The sequence below is a fragment of the Periophthalmus magnuspinnatus genome, chromosome 15 (genome assembly GCF_009829125.3).
Source record: "Periophthalmus magnuspinnatus isolate fPerMag1 chromosome 15, fPerMag1.2.pri, whole genome shotgun sequence".
In the NCBI taxonomy this organism is placed as follows: Eukaryota; Metazoa; Chordata; class Actinopteri; order Gobiiformes; family Gobiidae; genus Periophthalmus; species Periophthalmus magnuspinnatus.
In genome coordinates, this window is record NC_047140.1 from 14,448,587 (window position 1) to 14,469,231 (window position 20,645).

Below are 20,645 nucleotides of genomic sequence, written 5' to 3' on the forward strand. Positions count from 1 at the left end.
TCATTCTCAGATCAGGCCTCATGTGAAAGAACATTCAGAATTCACTCACTGCGCTGCAGAGGCTGCACTAGCACTGATTAACCCAAGTGCCTTGTTGAAAAAATGTGTACACTGGCAGTGTTTCATACAAATTGTGTATTTCTTTTTTTAAACTGCCACACAATCAAGTAATCAAACCCCAGGACTGAAGAAGTGGCTTGGATGAGCTGCAAAATGTCTTTACTCCTACAATGATTTTTCCAGTTCACAGATTTAAATTTTGTCTTTGCTACTAATCAAACATGAATATTATAAAAACAAACAAAAAAAAAAAGTCTTAAAAGAGTTCTCTTTAAAATGACATATTGGGATTATAAATTACATAATGTATTAACCCCTTAGATGCCAGTTTTTTTTTTTTTTTTTTTTTTTTTTTTAAATCATATACAGACTACAGTTATTTTGAATAAAACCCAATAACCCAATAAATAACACATGTTTTTCACTCTGACTATGATCAGTGAGTGTCCTGTCAGTATCAGGCTTTGAGGCATTTTTTTGTTTTTGAGTAAAGTCTATTTGGAGTTATCCTGGGAGAGTTTTGTATGTTTTGTATGTGTGTATTTTGGTTTTCAAAGCCCCATTTCAGCATTGAAACTGGCAACACAAATGAAAGACTCATGTGAGGCTCATTCTGCTTTTTGATTGAATAATCGTCCTTCCATTTGGCCTCTGTGTGATCTGATGCCGCCGCTCTGTTCTCAGGCTAGAATCATGTCACACATTCCTTTTTCACCTCGCTCAGCTGCAGATGCCTGGTCTCGCTGATGACCCAGGTGAGGATCTGTGCCGCTTAAAGACGGGGTATTTTACTTCTGTGGAGTATTAACTGCTAACACACAAAACCATGTCACCTTTTATTGTTGCTATATTAGCTGTTTGTATTCTGTGAATGAAACTACTGCACTTCACATCAGGTTTGTCAAATTGTTGTATTCAGTTTTGTTTCATGATTTTGTATATTTATGGAGAATTGTCTTGTGGGAGCATGGATGACGTAGGCTTATGGGCTGAGCTTTGGGCAGAATCATCCTGCGAGGCTTTGAATAGGACACAGGAGAGATTGCTAAATGACTCAAACAGGCATGGATGACATCTAAAACCTCTTCATGCATGTTTTTGAGGGGGGAACAATGTTATAACACGGTAGAAAGCCCCGCAAAAATCGATTTAGCATAATGCCCCCTCTTTAAAACCTGCCTGTGTTGTCGTGGCGGTGACTGATGATGTCACCGGCCTAATGCTCCGATGCGGTGGGCGATGACTGATGATGTCACCGTGCTAATGCTGTGTATTGATAGCCGCGGCACAGTGGCTCCATTACGGTAATGGAGCTGGTAATGATGATGACAACAGGAGCCGTGGTGATGGATGAGCCTCCGCAGGACTACAATACCCACAATGCACTGTGTTTGTGTCCGCACGCCACAGGTGGGGGAAGAGACTGAGGAACAGATCAGGTGGCACAGTACAGAGTGGTTAGCGCGATCATCTCACAGTAAGGAGGTGGAGTTTGTTTGCTCTTCCTGGGATATTTTTTGCTAAAGTATATTTTGCCATGGGGGAATGAGTTAGAGAAAAAAAAAAATCATTAAAGATCTTTTTTTTTTCTTTTTTTTTTGCCTTCAACCGTGTTATGACATTATTTTCTCATCAAACACATGCCTGAGGTTTTAGATGCCATCCATGCATGTTTGAATAGTTTAGCATTCTCTCTCGGGCCCTGTTCGAACCCTCATCCAGGCTCTCACGTGACAATTCTCCGTAAATATACAAAAACATGATACTAAACTGTACACTACAACTTCACAAACCTGATGCGTTGTGCAGTAGTATCATTAGCTCGATGCACAGTGATTATGTTGATAGCGCTTTGGAGAAAAGGGAGGAGAGACTTAGAGCGTCAAAAAGGAAAGTAAAATGTATTTAACATGTTAATATGTTGTTTTCGGTAAAATACAACCTTTTCAAAACAATAAAAGACAACATGGCGACTTAAATACAATACCCCATAGAAATAAAATACCCCCTCTTTAATGTTTGTTCACACCAAACCAATTTGTCAACACGGGAAAATATAGTTTTCTGCAAGCTATTTTATAATATTCACAGATGTATTAGTATAACCTTGTCTCCACGGTAACAGGAGGACTTGGCGAGGACAAAGACGTTTTTTTTTCCACAGTGTGCAGATGTGAGCTGTGAAGTGGTAGACTTTGAGATATGAACTTCTTATGAAACACCAGAGCCCTGTCACTCGAGGTTACTCTGCACAGACCGCTCAAGAGGGAGAGACAAGGAGACGTATGGGCAAGGATGGACTCATTATGTTTGTTAAATCAGTTTAGCTGAATATAAAGCACCGTGGAACTTTGCTGGAGGAGAGCAAACCCTGTTTTACACCAGCGTCTTCCATATACTTCCTCTCCCTGCTACCTAAAAATGAAACAAATATATATATAGGCCTAATCATTTTGAAGTTAGTAAAGAAGTTAAAGAAATGTTTTCTTATACAATGTTTTTGTTTTTTTTAATTTAACGGTGGAACATGTAACCTTTCTGGTAAAGGGTTAGCCAGCTGTTTGTATCCATGGGGATGTGATTGCCTTGCCTAGTATGATCCACAGAATGGCATTAAACACATCAGTCTCCATGAGGCCAAGTTACAGGTCATATCTGTGGAGAGGTGACCGCGCTTACAGTAAGAACACATGTTTGTCTACAGATTTCTAAGCAAAATAAACATTACTAATTGAATAAATATGTTTAATGCCTTACTGCGGATTGTTTTATCTCAAAAAAACGTTACATGGTGCAAATTTGGCTAATTTCAATTAAATTTAAACTGCCAGTTATAAGTCTAGGGAATAAAATCAAAATAATTTTTCTGTGTGACGATTTACATTTTGATGGGAAAAACCTTGATTATATATATATATATATATATATATATATATATAAATTATTATTATTATTATTCCAAAACCCTTCAATAGTGAGTGAAATATTTGTATTAAACTAGAATTTCTTTGATATTTCCAATAATAATAATCCCTAATTCTTATTTCTCACTGCGACCCATCATTTTTCCACAAATCTGGAAGTGTGCCTTAGCATGCTAGTTGTTGTCAGCTTTATGGTCTCAGTATCTAATCAGGGATGCTCATAATGCATAAGGAAAGTGAGGAATAATTTTGAACCATTGGAAGCCGTTTAAAAAATAAACTAATTCTGTTTTTCATTTTTTCAAGGAAACAAAAATCAAACACAGCGGCTTTAACTTCCAAACTCCCTGAGAAACATTCTGAAAGTAACCTTGTTTTTTAGTCTCTTTACTTTTTTATTTGGAGAATTCACCAGTGGGAATGTGTCAAGCCTGGTGGTACTTTTGTTTGTGAAAAACGTTTAAAATTGAATTGCTTTCTGATTGCGTTCACATTTTAAACTCCCCAAACACTTTTACTCTTCGTATAATTTCTTTCTTTGGTGGATTTAATCAGACCGTTTTCAGCCGTCTCCAAAACAACTCCTCTACTCATTTTGTAAAGTTCAAACTGCGACACATTTATCCCACAAACCCGATGAAACGGAAGATAATCCATTTTACCCACAATCCTTCGAGGCATCAGTGTCAGTAGGATGAGTGGCTTCATAAAAACTTAGCGCCAACAGGCTAACAGGCTAATGCTATCTGCAGACGAGGGCATCCATCTCATCTGAGACTGCAGTAATCCTGGGTTTATTCAGCATCACGACTTTTGAAATGACTCATAGTTTAATATTGCTAAAAAATTAAATCATGGCATAATTTCAGATGAAGGCAGGGGTCTATATACGTGAAAGAAAGAATATATGAAAGAAATATATATATTATTCTTGCAAAAACTGAAACGTTCTGTTTTAAATGATAAGCACATGGCAAAGTACAACGATGGAAAAGTCCTGACAAAAGTGTTTGACCCCTGCAGGATTAGATACAAACAGTACAGTGAGTATCTGTACTGACCCTGGTACAGTTGTAGTAGTAATAGTACTAGATACAAACAGTACAATGAGTATCTGTACTGACCCTGGTGCAGTTGTAGTAGTAATAGTACTAGATACAAACAGTACAATGAGTATCTGTACTGACCCTGGCACAGTTGTAGTAGTAATAGTACTAGATACAAACAGTACAATGGGTATCTGTACTGACCCTGGTACAGTTGTAGTAGTAATAGTACTAGATACAAACAGTATAATGAGTATCTGTACTGACCCTGGTGCAGTTGTAGTAGTAATAGTACTATGAGTATCTGTACTGACCCTGGTGCAGTTGTAGTAGTAATAGTACTAGATACAAACAGTACAGTGAGTATCTGTACTGACCCTGGTGCAGTTGTAGTAGTAATAGTACTAGATACAAACAGTACAGTGAGTATCTGTACTGACCCTGGTGCAGTTGTAGTAGTAATAGTACTATGAGTATCTGTACTGACCCTGGTGCAGTTGTAGTAGTAATAGTACTAGATACAAACAGTACAGTGAGTATCTGTACTGACCCTGGTGCAGTTGTAGTAGTAATAGTACTATGAGTATCTGTACTGACCCTGGTGCAGTTGTAGTAGTAATAGTACTATGAGTATCTGTACTGACCCTGGTGCAGTTGTGGGCTTTGGGCTCCAGCTGTGACACAGTGGTGATCTGTCGGAGGAAGTCAGACTCCTGCATCCCGGGCTGGGACCCTCTACGTTTAAACTGAGCACGAGGATTCGACAGGATCACATGGAGGTTCACCGCGAAGCCTGGACACAAACATAAACACATATGTCAGAAAGGTTAGGTATAGGACGTCTAGCATGCTAAAAGTGCGACTTCTTGGTTTGTGGATTTTAACATGTTTTATTATTCGATGTCGAGCTGCTTTTATAATAATAATGGAGTGGATTTATACACCACAGTTTTCACAAGAGCCACTGCTGTCCCTCTGTGATATCTCGTATTCCCAGCTGTCTCCTGTCCAAGTCCTAACCAGGCCCAGTCCTGCTTAGCTTTTCAGGTCAGACAAAATTGGACAAAAAAGGTACGGCCACAATTTAACTTTCAAATTTCAATTTTGTGGTTTCCTCTTCTGTTGTACTCACAGCTGCACCTTACATTGCTATTTTAATCCATTTAGCATAGTACTGTGCAGTAGAAAGTGCTATTCACAAACCCTTTAAACACAAGTGCAGCTGGTAACTATATTCTGAACCAAAAAACTGTATAAATATAAGAAAAAGGATATTTATATTATGTGGATCTAATTAAACATTACCCAGTGTGTTCTCCCAAAGCCCATAGTTGTACATAGAATATTGCTAAAATGGATTATATCACAAAGAATATAATATTGTGTATATTGTAATTAAAAAAACGTTCAGAAAATATCTCAAAAAGATACAAGAATCTCTCAAACAAATGTAAAATAAACTAATATTCCTACACTTTTTCTGGATGATTTAATTAATGTCTCACCTTCTCTCCCCCTCTCTTTATCCTCTCTCCTCTCTCCCTTCACCCCTCTTCTTCCTTTTTCCATCTTCTCCCTCTCTCTCTCTCTCCCATCTTCTCTCTGTCCATGTCTCTCTGCAGATGGAGGACTCCTGCCGTGATCTGACTCAGAACTTACACACTTTAACATCCCTCTGTATTCTCACACTCAAATTAATCCTGAAATCTGTAACCTCAACTTTTCACACGATTTCTATGCAAACTCATGTGTGCGCAGCTTTTTAGATTGAAAGTGTGTTCTTTTGTGCGATACTTGAACCTCAACCGAAACACTTACAGGCGGATTTAGCCCATTCCTGATGCATTTGGTAAAATATAGTCTGAATATTGTGATTGAGATAATGCAAAAATAAATGAATAAATAAAACACATAACAATAATAAATAAATAAATAAATAAATAAATAAAACACATAACAATAAATAAATAAATAAATAAATAAATAAATAAATAAATAAATAAATAAATAAATAAATAAATAAATAAATAAATAAATAAATAAATAAATAAATAAATAAATAAATAAATGCAGGTATTAAGTTTTGTCAGTATCACCCAACCATAGTCAGTAACTGGGTAGTACTCAGTTACATTTACTCTAAAATAATTCAAAGTGCTTTACAGAATAAGTCACAATGCAAAATCAAAACATAAATAATCATCATGAAATTAACCCTAAAAGAAATGAGTGCAGAATAAAAACCTTTCAGTCATATCCACAGCTTAACACTTACACTTATTTGAGTAACTTTTTAAAGAAATTGTACTTTTCAGAGTATCTCTGCCCACACCTCTGCCCACAGTCGCAGACGTAAGCTCCAGCCTCACACATCCTCAGGAACAAGCTAAAGACAGAGTCACGGAGGATATAGGCCTGTCTAGGGTCCCATTATAACTGTATGATTATGTCCCACAAACGCATTAGTGCTGCTAATGAGAACGATACAGTGCAGGTGAGCGCAGTGTCCACCGGGGGCTCTCTTTACACTGTGATAATTACAGAAAAATGAGGAGCCAATGTCACAGCCTCTGCAGTGTGGCAAATGTGAGCTCTGACAGTGTTGTTAAGCAAAAATGAACCAATCTGGACCTGTGCAAATCTGATAATTACAAAGAAACTTATGCACTGAACACAAAAGGTGTACAGTGTAACTCTGTGGTGGGGGGTCCGCTACCTACTTGTCTCCAAGGAAATATTTTTGATTTGCTGGAAAACTTTCACAATATGACTTTAGACTTGTTTCTTTTGCATTTATTACAAACTGTGAAACCATTTAATTACATGCAATTCATTTGTAATAATTACCCAAATATATTGATTATCATTACTAGTTTTGGTGCTTGATAATGTAGTAATATCAAACTATTATATGGTACTATTTTCAGAATACTGTCAGATTTTAAAAAGAGATTAAATTTAAATCTTCACAGTTAATTTTCCAGCCTTACGTATGTTTTGGATGACTCTGTGTCTGCTATATATAGTCAATAGGTAGCAATATTAACCTAAAATGACTTAATAAAAGAAACAATTCCGCTGACTTCCATTTTAGAAAACTGCAGTGCCCAGTGGGAGCTGACGTTGGCGTAAACCTCGTCACAACAAAGAGCCACACAGCTGCGCGACTCTGTCAAATCCTATGTGACTCACAGATTAAGAAAATAACATTGGAGAATGAAATAAGTACATCGCAGTGGGCATGTACCGGGGCGGTGAAAACGGTGGTGGTGAATACAGGAGGATATAGATTATTCAAACATGCATGAATCACTCAATAAAACTTTGAGAGGTTAAATGAGAAGGGAAACAACTACAGCATGGTTAATCACTCTGAAAAGTCGATTTTGCATAATAGATTTGCTTTAATCTCATTAAAGCAAGAAAATGTAATTGTAATTATTGACAATGTACTACTAAGCATATGTATTGTTGTAGTACCTGAGTTACCTGGGTTACCCACAGTGCAAACCAAAGCTTCGGAGTATAATTGAGAAATTTGGGAACTATCTCTATGACACATATAGATAATTACTTCCACTTTTATTTATATTTAATCACAAAATATAGAAAAAATAACAACAAGAACAGTATTCTCCAATGGATTTGCTGTTTAACTACACAATCCTTATTTCAACTGTAATAACATGGCATGAATTTCTGGAAAAATTACATCCAGAGATCTTATTGTTTTTGTTTTGTTTGCATATCGTTGGCCATGTTGACAGAAGCCCCTATATTACACAATGCTTAGTCCCTTCACCAAACAAGCCCAGAATAACAACCACGGGCCGTGCACAGATCTGTGGTGGAGTCTCATTTCCATATGTATTCCCTGCATTGGTCTTATATTGTGGTGAATGTGATTGTAACTACAGAGCAGTGTCCCGGTGAAATAGCAGTTGGGTATTCCCGAGCTGTCAGACTGGTTTTACGCTGTCAAACCCCTGCACCTCTAATGTGTTGTTTTTATTCAGATTATGCACATGTTTTATTAAACCCAAAGCGGAGTGGACAGGTAAACAGCAGAGTGGAGGCGCAGGCACAGCACGCACCAGCATTTAAAGAGGAAAATACAGCCACGAGCTCTGTATTCCTGTCACTGAGTATATTTGCATGGCCAGTAAAAATCTGATAACTAATAATCAGATAACTTAATGATAATAAAAAATAAAATAATAATAATAATAATAATAATAATAATAATAATGAGGAAAAATGGTACATATAATATAAATAATACTTTATACGCTATATATACGCTTTTCCAGCCTGCTCCATCAGCCCCTCTCACCACTAACACTCGCACACATTCAGAAGGTGAAGTGTCTTGCCTAAGGACCCATTTAGAGAACTTGGTCCAAGTGGGAATTGATCCTCAAACCTTCAGATAGGGAGACCACTGCTCTACTGTCACTCCAATACTTCAATCTGGTCATGCAGTTTGTTTATATCTCCACTAACAACGGCAATAAAACTTATTCTGATTCTGAAAAGACATCTGAATCAATCTATTACTTTTAAAATTGCAGAGATGCTGTAAATATGGGAGAGGTGGTCTGGTACCCAACACACACACAAACAATTTTGACAGAAAGAAAGAAAATATTACAACACACCATGGTTAGTTGCTCAGTAATCTTCATGTAGTGAGTGAGAAGTTTGTTTCTGTATCTGACACAGACACAGTTGACTCTGGATCTGTTTCCTCACAGTGTCATAATCCCCCCTCACTCTGGCTGCCTGTCTCTCCTCCCTCCCTCTCTCTGTCTTCCTTTCCATTCTCTACCTCTGCCCTTATTCTCTCTCGCTTCTCATTCCCCGTGTCTCTCCCTTTATCTTCCTCCTCTCTCTTTGCCACCTTCTTTCTCTCTGTCTCCCCTCGTCTGCTTTCTCTCCCTTTTGTGTCTCTCCCTTTATCTCCCTCGCTCTTCCTCCCTTCCTTCTCTGCCTTTACCTCTATCTCTTTCTCCTTTACCTTCTCTCTCTCTACTCCATCCCCCCTCTCTCTTACCCATTTACCCGGGTCTGTTTCCTTCTCACCTTCTCTCCTTTCTCTTTCTCTCCCTCTCTTTATCCATTCTCTCTCTTTCCCTTCACCTCTTTCTTTTTCCATCTTCTTTCTCTCCCCCTTTCCCTCCCTCCCTCTCTCTCTTTCTCTCCCCACCCTCTTTTTCTCCCTGTCTCTCTGCAGATGGAGGACTCCTGCCGTGATGTGACTCAGAGCTTACACACTTTAACATCCCTCTGTATTCTCACACTCAAATTAATCCTGAAATCTGTAACCTCGACTTTTCACACAAACTTTTTACACAAATTCCATGCAAACTCAACATGTGAGCAGCTTTTGAGATTAAAGGTGCATTCTGTAACTTTTCTGCAGGGTCTGTACTTGCTTGTCTCCATGAAGATGTTATTTTTGTTCCTGGAATGTTCTACAGTATGGCTTTTATCTATATCTATCTAGTCACTTATAGTTGTGTTTAAATGTGTTTGAATTTGGCTGAGTGATACGTCCTTCTCCATAGAGACAGAAAAGTTAAATGTCATACTAAGACATTTTAGGCAAAGCAATATCTTCATTGATTCTATGCCTGAAAAATGTACAAAGTGGATTTACTTTCTCCAAAAAACAAAATGAAAACTGTCAACATGTCTTTAAGGTTAAGGTTTAGGTCAAGGGTCAGTCTCCAGGAGATGAATGTAACATGAAAACACAACATGTGTCATGGCCCGATTTGACAGCCCAATATGGCCCCTTTTCAGTTTAGCTTGTTTAACTATTTTAAATGTGTTTTTTATGTGCTCTGCGGCTGTAGTCACACATATTGCTCAGATTAAACATATTCATGACAAAGTTTGACAGTTTATTCTTAGAAAAAGAAACAAAAATGATCATTTTACTTATAAAGTCAGACTTAGGTCAGCTCTATTCTGCTTTTGTTTTACTAAGATTAGAAAACTTATTCTAACTTAAAGTTTAAATACATAATTTTCATGGACTTTGAGCAAGTATTTACCAGTAAAATGCTTAATATTCCAAGAGTAAATTTGATCAAACAAATTTCAAAAGTGAGACTTGTTCATGGTTACTGTAGCAACTTCAGTTCTTGTGCCAAAGTATCTGGGCACGCTCAGTTTGAAAAACTGTGCCAAGTCCAGTAAGGCTCCACACTGGGCAATGACATTGTGTGCTATGGCAGCGTGCTAGCGCCCTGTGTTAGCATTACCTGTGTTAGCGTCCTGTGTTAGCAGAGTGTATGAGCGTCCTGTGTTAGCGTCCTGTGTTAGCGTCCTGTGTTAGCGTCCTGTGTTAGCGTCCTGTGTTAGCGTCCTGTGTTAGCGTCCTGTGTTAGCAGAGTGTATGAGCGTCCTGTGTTAGCAGAGTGTATGAGCGTCCTGTGTTAGCATCCTGTGTTAGCAGAGTGTATGAGCGTCCTGTGTTAGCGTCCTGTGTTAGCAGAGTGTATGAGCGTCCTGTGTTAGCAGAGTGTATGAGCGTCCTGTGTTCTCAGGCTCTTCAGCAGATAAAGCTTCTCGGGTGGAGCAGCAGATGGAGTCAGAGCTGATATGATCTGACCTGCTGTGTTTGGGGTTTGGGAGTAGAGATGTTCACTGTCCACTGAGCGTCCTGCATTCCTCATCGAGACAGTGTATTATAGACCTGTCCAGGGTTTGTGAACAGCACAGTTACATTGAAGGTGCTGTGCTTGATTTTTATTGCCTTAAAAACAGAACTAATTCATTTTGCAGTGGTCCAACATTATTCCTTGCTTGCCAAGAACAGCGAGCGGCTGAGCAGCAAATACAAAAATGAAACCAGCTTAACATTTTAATAAATTGTTTTTAGGAAATAAGTAACATGGTGATTTAAATATGTGTTTGTTAAGAAGTCCAGTACCTTCTCTTTAAGGAGAGATATAACTGCTTGTAGTTAATGCACATATATTATGCAAATATTTTTGAAGTAATAAAAAAAGGTCTCATTCACACTTGTTTCATTAATCCCATTTACATGATCACCGTGTTCTGAAACTCAGAAATCACTTCAGTTTGGATTGTTATGTCATAGGTCGAAACCTGGTTTATGATTAATATCTCTCTAATTGATGGCCTGGCCACACAAAACAATAATTATTTCAAATTCAATGTCTTCTCTGTCAGTATACATAAACAAAAGCAAAGTTATTCTTTTCAGAAAGTGGTGCCATTATTCAACCCCACAGATATGATTGTTGACTTAAGCCATAAGATTAATATGACAGGTGGAGTCAATCTCAAACAAATAATGAACATTAATGGATCATAAGTTTGTATAATTCTCTAAAACACAGTGAATCTCCCATAGAGTTAAATTGGCCCCTGCCCTCCATTTGAAATTATGACAAAACCTAATTGTAGAACACACAACTTATTCATGTGGCTACTGTCCTTTTTATTTCTCATTTTTCAGTTGTTGGTCAGAAAATCTCAGTTTGAAATCTCAGTGAAAGAAACCTGAGGACAGAGAGTTTGGCTCAGACTCCATATTGATCCTTTCTGTGTCTGTAGTAAGACTAGATCTGATCCTGTTTGTGAGACCGAGGTCTGGACCCGAGCCAGGTCTAAATCTATTCCTGGTTTACTTCTCGGTTGGTCCGGGTGGACAGCGCTCCTTCACAAACACTGTGAAACATGGTTTTGAGCCAGTCTAAAATAAGCAGGAAAACAGCAGCTGCAGTATTCAATAGATAGTCATTATCTATTGAATATTGCACTGCAGATGAAAGTCATTATCTATAAACAAGGAAAAACCCAGGACAGAACCAGGTCTGACCCTAGCCCTGTCATGATAACACATTTTGAAGTGCGATATATTGCTGAAGTAAATATAGACGATAAACGATAATATTGAAATCAAACCATAAAGCAGAATTATCCCCCAAAACTACTCTAAATGTGCATTGTTAAAAATATGAACTGCACTAAATCAATTTCATACTTCAACCTTCTACAGCTCAAATTGTATCATAGTACATAGTAGAAAAATAACAAAAAAGTTCCCCACTAGAACAAACAAAAAGTACCAACGATAAATACTAACCCCTCAAAATAATCGTTTTATCTGCCATGCACTGAATGATCGATATAGTAAACATAGTGAATCTGACCCCAGACCAGGTCTAAACACACAGTAACCCAGGACAGAACCAGAACAAAACCAGGTCTAAACCAGGACTGAACAAAATGATCTGACTCAGGTCAAACCAAACCAAAATTAAACAAGGTCTAATACATATGGACTACTGAAAATAAAGGCACAAGGCAAAGAGATGCACTAAACCAGATCTAAACCAGGACTGAACCAGGTCTTAGAATCGTGTATAGCTACTGGACAATACAACACAGAAACTGGGTACACCAAAGAACTGCTCCAAACCAGGACTAAACTAGGGCCAAACCAGGACTCAACCAGGTCTAACGAGCGATTCAAATGTGAGTCAAACACATATACTTTCTCCTACTTACTCTCTCTAACAGGTGCCAGGACTCAGTACACACCACGTACAGGACACTAGGGTCAGATTTGACAGGAATTTTGCAGCTCCCCAAATCCTTCCTCTTTTCTAGTAAAAAAATAACTCATCTACCTCCTACCTCAATCCCTCCTCCTCCTCTCCTCTCATCTCATCTCCCCTCTCCTCCTCCTGTCCTCTTTCTCTCTCTCTCATCCACCCCCACCCCACACCCCTCTCTCGCACTTCTCTCTCCCCCTCTTCTCGCTCCTCCTTCCTCTTTCCTTCCACCTCCCGTCTCCTCCTCTCTCCTCATCTCCTTTCCCTCACTTTCCTCTCTCTCCTTCTCTCTTTCTCCCCCCCTCTCCTTTCTTGACCTCCACACTTCAGCCTTCATTAGTGTTGTTTGTTACAGCTCTGAGCTCTGACACATCCTGGGAGTATTTTATTTTTTTATTTTGTGTTTTTTTTTTTTTTTTTTTAAAGCAGCACTGTGTAACTTTCTGGCATGTCACCTGCACGAGGCTGACATGAATGCGCCTTCAGAAAATATTTGCTCAGTTGTTAATTGATTTAGTCAGGGTTAGGACGACATCTCAAACTGCCTTTCAGCCGCAATTACAATTACATGACGTATTTGTTTATGGATTCCAGTTTACATTGTGTGATTTTTTTTTTTTGTCTTGGGTCTAATTACCTAAACTCTGTCCACAAACACATTTCAAACAGAGCTGCTAAATTACACGGGACAAAAGAAGAGAGTGAGGGGGAGGAGGGGTGGGATCTGGAGGTATAAGAACAGTGTGATTGGTTTAACAGGTATTCACATTTGAAACTCCGCCTCTGCAGTCAAGTATTTGTAATCAGAAACACGTGGCTTTAATCGGGGCAGTCATGTGTGATGTCATGTAGTACTTGAAATTCCAGAGGCCACTGAAGGCAGCACACAATTTTCACTGGTTTGACCAAAAAGCTGCAAATTGACCAAGTTTGCACTCAAATGACCAAAAAAGCACTAAGAACAGTAGACAATCCCAGTCAAACACCATATTCAGGGTTTAGTGGCAAAAAACATTGATTTAGTGCTTAGTTCCACTTTGAATTAACATTATTAAAAAGATAAGAAAGCTCATTGAAATCTGCAATGTACTTTCTGCATGTCTGTAGTTTTGTTTTTCAATTGGAATCCCCAAAATATCGTGCTATTCCTTTCTGTCACTACAGCCCTTCCGTACTCTGTGTGGGTATTTTCCTGATATCTCTGCAGCTCTGTGGAGGTCATTAGTCCTGCTCTGTCTGCTCCTATGTCCCCCCGGTGTCCACAGCCTGTTACTGTCCAAAACCAGCACCTGTCAATCAAACACAAGACTTTACCAAAGGCTACGCACGCACACACACACACACACACACACACACACAGATGATGGATCCTGGAGAATAATGCTAACCTTAAATGCACTGTGCCTTTTTACTGTCTTAAAAATGTGAAAAATAGAACTAGTTCAGTTTGTAGTGGTCCAAAGTTAAGCAGACATATTTTGACCTCAAGTGCTGCTTATACAATATATCTGTGCTGGGACAAGACGCATGTTGCTCAGATACATCGGAAAATGAGGTACACGGCCTTTAACCATGGTCTTGACAAACATTAACCTAACACCAAACTTTAACCTATTTTAAACCATATTTTAAGTGCTGTTCATCTAACAATAAGGAATTTATGTCACGGAGACCCTACAAAGTCAGATCCTCGGAATGTTACACACACGCACGCAGGCACGCACACACGCACACACACACATAAAATTGGAACCAAAAGTGTCCTGAGGAGCAGAGGGAGCTGTCCATGGTCCTGAAATATCCATCTTTGTAGCATTTGTAGTAATTTCATTGGCTAAGTGTACACATGCACAACTACAGCCAGATAGTATCAATAAAGAGCTGCTCAATTATGGCATTATGTCATAAACATGTTTATTTGGCTCATAAATGAAATTACAATTATTACAAATGATTACTTGTATACTGTCAAAATGAACTTGCAGGAAAAAATAGTATTGTGACACACATTTTAATCTCAAGAGCTGCTTATACAATACATCTGTACTGGGGCAAGACATGTTTTGCTCAAATACATGGAAAAAGATAAAAACATTTTAGGTTCAAACCTGACAAAATGTATTCAGGTTAAGTACATAACACAAGAGGGTATATTAGGCCTATTTAGGTTGTAGTAAATATTTGTCATATGCACATATGCAGTGCACTGACAGTTATCAAACCAAAGCAGATTTACTGAACCAGATGCTGAGCGCTGTCCATGGTGCTGAAATACATCTCAATGTTCTTCATTTCACATTGAGATGTTTTCTATGCCACCAAATTAGCAACTTATAACTACTCTACAAACTAAATGCAAACTACAAAGTCATTTTTAGTTCAAAGTTAAATAAATACTGACCAAAAATGTCCATGATCGTCAGCCACACAGACATTACTGCAAAGTGAATGTATAAACATAAGCATTTTTCCAACCAGGGCAGACAGTTACAATTCTTTTCCAATGACATATTTTTCTTTTGTCCCTTTGTCAAGACCAGAACATGTGTACTTGTACTTGTTAGTAGTAGAATAGACTTTTCATCTATACATAGATGGCAATATATTCAATTAAAAATATAGAGAATGTTATTTGTTGTCTGTCTCCAGTTCTAACTGCTAAGTTCTGAATGTATAATGCTAATGTTAAAAGTTCATACAAACCAAACCTGATACATTGCAATAACATCCCACTGGGGGTGTTCTACATGTATCGCTATGGTGGAATGTTCAGCGGTTACCATGGTGACACAATGCACACATTAGCAACTTTTAAGATGATCTGCAAGACTGCGTTGAAATAAAGCTCAGATTAACATCTAACCATCCTCAGACAGAGCAGTGCTTCGGTTAGCATGTTGATGATATCACCACCAAAGTATCAACGGGGAGCTGGACTTTTTAAATGACAATGTTCTCTTAAATACTTTAATAAGTGCATTTTTGTTTTTGTTTTTTTTTTATGTTTTTACTTCACCCTCCAATGCTAATCAGCCATATTAGCATGTTAGCATTCACCCAGGGCCAAAACAGCTGTCTCCAGTTCTATGCTAGCAGCTCATAATTACCACATTGACGTGAATAGCCCTCCATTCATTGTCCTATCTCCAGTGTGGGGCTTTTGTGTGCGCTAACAATACGACAATGCTAACAGAATGCTAATAGCTTATAGGCCATGCTCTGTATAAAAGCTATTGTAAACCACAGGAATATTAATAGAATAAGTTAGGGAGGGAGTTGTGATCTGCTCCTATTGTCCTCCTGCGATTTGCATTGAGAAGAAATGTTCAGAAATACAAAAGGACAAACAAAGTAATTACAGAGAGCGTGTGAATGAAAAAGAGATAAATAAAGAGGAGGAGGAGGCTAAATGATGGGTGGAGAGAGAGGGGGGCAGAAGAGGAGAGAGAGAGAGAGAGAGAGAGGGTAATGAGAAAGGACAAAGAGGGGTGGAGAAGTAAGTGAGACATGAGAGGGAAGAGAGATAGAAAGAAGAGAAAAAGGAAAGAGGAGGATGAAAAGAGGCAGAGAAAAGGGTAGATAAAAGAGAGTTAGACATAGGGGAAGAGTAGGAGAGACGACAAGAAAACATGTGAGAGAGGAGGAAGAGAAAAAGAGAGAGCATAGAAAGGGGGAAGAAGAGTAGTAGTGAGAGTGGGGGAGAGAGATAACAAGACAGTGGAGAGAGAAAGGTGTGGGGGAGAATTAGAGAGAGTGAAGGAGAGGAGGGAGAGCATGAAAGAGGAGAGATCCAGAGAAAGATATGAAGATGAGAGTAAGAGAAGAAAAAGAGATGAAAGAGGAGTAATATCTGAGGGACAGGCAATGGGAAGAAAAGAGAGAAAAGAGCAAAGGTGAAGAGAGGGTGAAGGAGAGAAAGTGAGAAGAACGATGAGAGAGAGAGAAAGAGATTACTGATCAGTGAGGGAGAAAAATTTAAGTGAAAGAGAGAAGGAGCAGCGTTGAAGAAGGGGTAGAGGTGAGAGGGGGTGAAGAGAGAGGGGGAAAGAAAAAAGAGAGAAAAAGGAATGTGAATGAGAGAAAAGAGAAAGGAACAATGAATGATGAGGACAGGATAGAGAGAGATAGAGAGAGATAGAGAGAGAGAGACGTGTACATGTCCCATATTTTGACTTTTTTTTTTTTTTTGGCAGAAATCCCTTATACTGTATTTTTCTGTTAGTATTTGGTCTCTGAAAGTTGTGTAAAGCACTTATAAACTCATCATGGTGAGTAATTTTGATCCTCAGTATGCAGAGGGTGAGTGAGGGATGAGTGAGGGATGAGTGAGGGATGAGTGAGGGATGAGTGAGGGATGAGTGAGGGATGAGTGAGGGATGAGTGAGGGATAACTTTGGACCACAGGACTGGTTCTGTTTTTCATGTAAACATGTTAGTTCTCTTGAGCTGGTTTGTCTGAAGCAGAGCTCAGGACTGACGCACAATTTGTCATGTGTGTTTATGGGCAATGTCGTACACTTCACTGCAGCTGTCTGTCAAAGAGAGAGGGACGGAGAGAGAGGAGAGAGGAGCGGAGGAGAGGAGGGGAGGAGAGGAGGAGAGGAGGAGAGAGGAGAAAGAGAGAAAGAGGGGAAAAGAGAGAGAGGGGAGCAATGTCGTACACTTCACTGCAGCTGTCTGTCAAAGAGAGAGGGATGAGAGAGAGGAGAGAGGAGGGGAGGAGAGAGAGGAGAAAGAGAGAGAGGGGAAAAGAGAGAGAGGGGGCAATGTCGTACACTTCACTGCAGCTGTCTGTCAAAGAGAGAGGGATGGAGAGAGAGAAGAGAGAAGAGGAGGAGAGGAGGAGAGAGAAAGGTGAAAGAGAGAAAGAGAGAGGAGAAAGAGAGGAGAGAGAGAGAGAGAGAGAGAGAGGAAGGGGGGGCAATGTCATATACTTCACTGCAGCTGTATGCCAAAGAGAGAAAGAGAGAGGAGGAGAAAGAGCGGAAGAGAGGAGGAAAGGAGAAAGAGAGAGAGGGGAGAGGCAATGTCATATACTTCACTGCAACTGTCTGTCAAAGAGAGAGGAAGAGAGAGACAGCAGAAAAAGAGGAGGAAGAAAGGAAGGGAGAAGGAGGAGAGAGCGGCAAAGAGGAGGAGGGGATAAGAGGGAATGTCACTTAACTGCAGCTGTCTGGCAAAAAGAGAGGGAAGAGAGAGGGAGAGAGAGGAGGAGAGGAGAAAAAGAGGAGGAATGAGAGAAGGAGAGAAGCAATGTTGTATACTCTGCTGCAGCTGTCCATCAAAAAGAGGGGGAGAGAGAAGGAGGAGAGGAGGAAGAGAGGAAGGGGAAGAGAGGCAATGTTGTACTTCACTGCAGCTGTCCGTCAAAGAGAGAGAGGGAGAGAGAAAGAGAGAGAAAGTGAGAGAAAGCAGAGGGAAACGTCATATACTACACTGCAGAGAAGGGAGAGGAGGAGAGAAAGGGAGGATCAAGAGAGTGCAAGTGGAGGGGAGTGAGGGAGGGAAATAAGCAAGTCGATCAAAGAAGGAAAAGACTAGATAAAAACGTAAAAAGCATGGACTGTTCTAATCTACAGTGTGGCCTAAAGACATTTATCTTTCATTTATTCGAAGTGTTTGCATTGTTAAAGAAAAGGCTTGCTTGTTTCCATGGCAATAGATATTTTTAATGCCATATGGTGGAACATTCCAGGCACCTCCATGCTGACAAGTAGGTGTTAAACTAGAAAAGTTACAGAGTGCACCTTTCAAAGTACAAAAGGCCCCAAGTATAGCACCAAATATTCAACCCAAAATATATGATGTCACAATTCAGTCACATAAATGTAAGATATTTCACAAAAAAGAATATAATATGATTAAACACATTCTGTATATTAGGATCAATATTTAAATGTAAAACTAGGACTGAAATAACCATTTACTCTCGGGCTGTAGTCCTTTGGGTGTTTAGTTGAGTTGACAAAAACGTGTGTGACCTGACAAAACATTTTATTAAGATTATAGGGATTTATATGGGAGCAGAAAGGAGACGAGAGTGGGTGAAATAGCTGAAGATTTGTTGGGGTTTTTTTGGTATTTCTTCGTAAAAAGGCAGCTTAAACTCACGACTGACGATTCAGTTTAATCTGTGTTTATATAAATAGTACCTTTTCTGCATAAATAGTTGTTTTTGCATTAACTCCGTGCAGGTGTAGTCTTGTGAGTGCAGTTTAGGTCATAGTTTTCGAGCTTTTCTCACAGCCCGTACAAAAAGTACTAATACAAAACACTGGTAGAGACTGGTAGTTCAAACTGTCCTGTTATGTTCTTGAGCAAGACTTCACCCCCTGCACCCATATTGTTTTAAAGTGGGAACCATATGAATGTGATTTGTTCTTACCTGCCATGTCTGTAGCAAAGGGTCGGTCAGGTCTCCATCCAGTGTACCAGCCCACCACTTTTCCCCCCGACACCAGGGGGCGCTCGTAGGCCCGTCCCCCCACAAAGCCCACAGGCCACACAGATACGCCTTTAGTGCTGCGCATCTGGAACAAAGAGAGAGAAGACATCCAAAGTTTGACATGGTTGTTAAAGTAGAATTAACCGCATAAACTCATATTCACACTTTAAACTCCGCCCCTGCAGACAGAAAACTGATGTAGATAATGCCTTTAAAGCACGATATACACAGATTTGGTAAATGGTCACATTTTCATAAAGCTCTTTTCTACTTTCTAGGCACTCAAAGCACTTTACATCAAGAAAGCACTCGCCCACTCACGCAGCGGCTCTGACTGCTCAATGATGTTTATGTCAAGAGTGGGATTCCAACCGCCAACCTTCAGATCAGTGGACAAAGACTCTACACACTGCGCTACTGTCGCACTGCCACAGTATGACAAGGCTTAGTGTTCATCAAAGAGTTATACAAATCAGGTTTTCTCAAGTCCAGGTTTCTGTCTCGCTGTATTTTGTAAACAGAGGTATATCAGTTTGGTCCCCGTTTCCCTCTTTTATGGTCCCCCCTTCTTTTTTACTAGTAAGCAGCTGTATTTGTTTTGATACAGACAGATCACACGTGTCCCTGATTGGCTAATCCATCTGTCAGTCACACCCATCTGAACTCAGTGGTGACCAGACTCACATCTTTGTAAGGCAAGAGATCAAGCTATTTTTTCTAAACTTGGCAGGAGACTGTGTGGAGCCTTAATGCTAATTGTTATGACTGGGTTTTTTTTCCACTTTACTTTCTCCTTCCAAAGACACAGCTGCCCCTGCCCTAACTCATCTTAAATAGTACTTCACAGTGACGCATCAGACTCTTTCTTCTGTAGGTCTGCGATCAATGAAATAAGATATAGAAGACTGGTCTAAAGAAAAAAAATATTTCATGTACCCAAAACGTGCACCATAAGTAAATCCCCGAGCTGAGGTACTCCTGACCAAGACAAGCTCAAGATCTGGAGATGGGTCCCACTGCTCCTGACAGGTTTAACCCAGAGACACTGATTGATGGATGGGTCAAATGTAGAGAATGAAGAAGGGATTAAGACAGTATAACTTATGTTTAAAGGCATTATATAAGATCTAATAAATGTTTAATTATTTGTAAAATTTTAGTTTTATATTAGAAAACTTCAAATCAACAGTGGTGGATGAAGTACTCAATTTTATCACTTGAAGCAAAAGTACAGGTAAAATGTTACTAAAGAAAAGCAAAACTATCAGAAGTATTTAAGTAGTAGTATTGAAAATGTATTTAACATAAGTGGTGTTAATTTGTCTTAAATGTAGTGATACTGATTCAAAAATGATGCATATTTTAGTCAGCAGTAATAGTACAAATCAATGTCTTAATTTTTCCTATTCATTTTATGTATTTATTTTTGTTTGCTCGAAGCCAAAGCCTGAACTCTAAACCCTTAATCAGGATGTTTCCACAAACATGATAAAAAAAAACAAAAAACCTTAAATCATATGAAAGGACTTTTTACTTCAGTTCAGTAAAAAACATTTGTGGAGTAGAAAGTACAGAT

At 39.2% G+C, this 20,645-nt stretch overlaps 1 protein-coding gene across 1 annotated transcript in view; it reads right to left on the reverse strand.

Moving 5' to 3' along the window:
• The window catches only part of b3gat2 (beta-1,3-glucuronyltransferase 2 (glucuronosyltransferase S)), a 60,775-nt gene that overhangs the window by 6,988 nt on the left and 33,142 nt on the right, over positions 1 to 20,645 (reverse strand). The window contains exons 2-3 of the mRNA XM_033979823.2: positions 19,010 to 19,154; positions 4,675 to 4,823 (exon numbers count right to left, since the gene is read on the reverse strand). Coding sequence (XP_033835714.1) covers positions 4,675 to 4,823; positions 19,010 to 19,154 — 294 coding nt within the window. The remainder of the gene's footprint in view (positions 1 to 4,674; positions 4,824 to 19,009; positions 19,155 to 20,645) is intronic.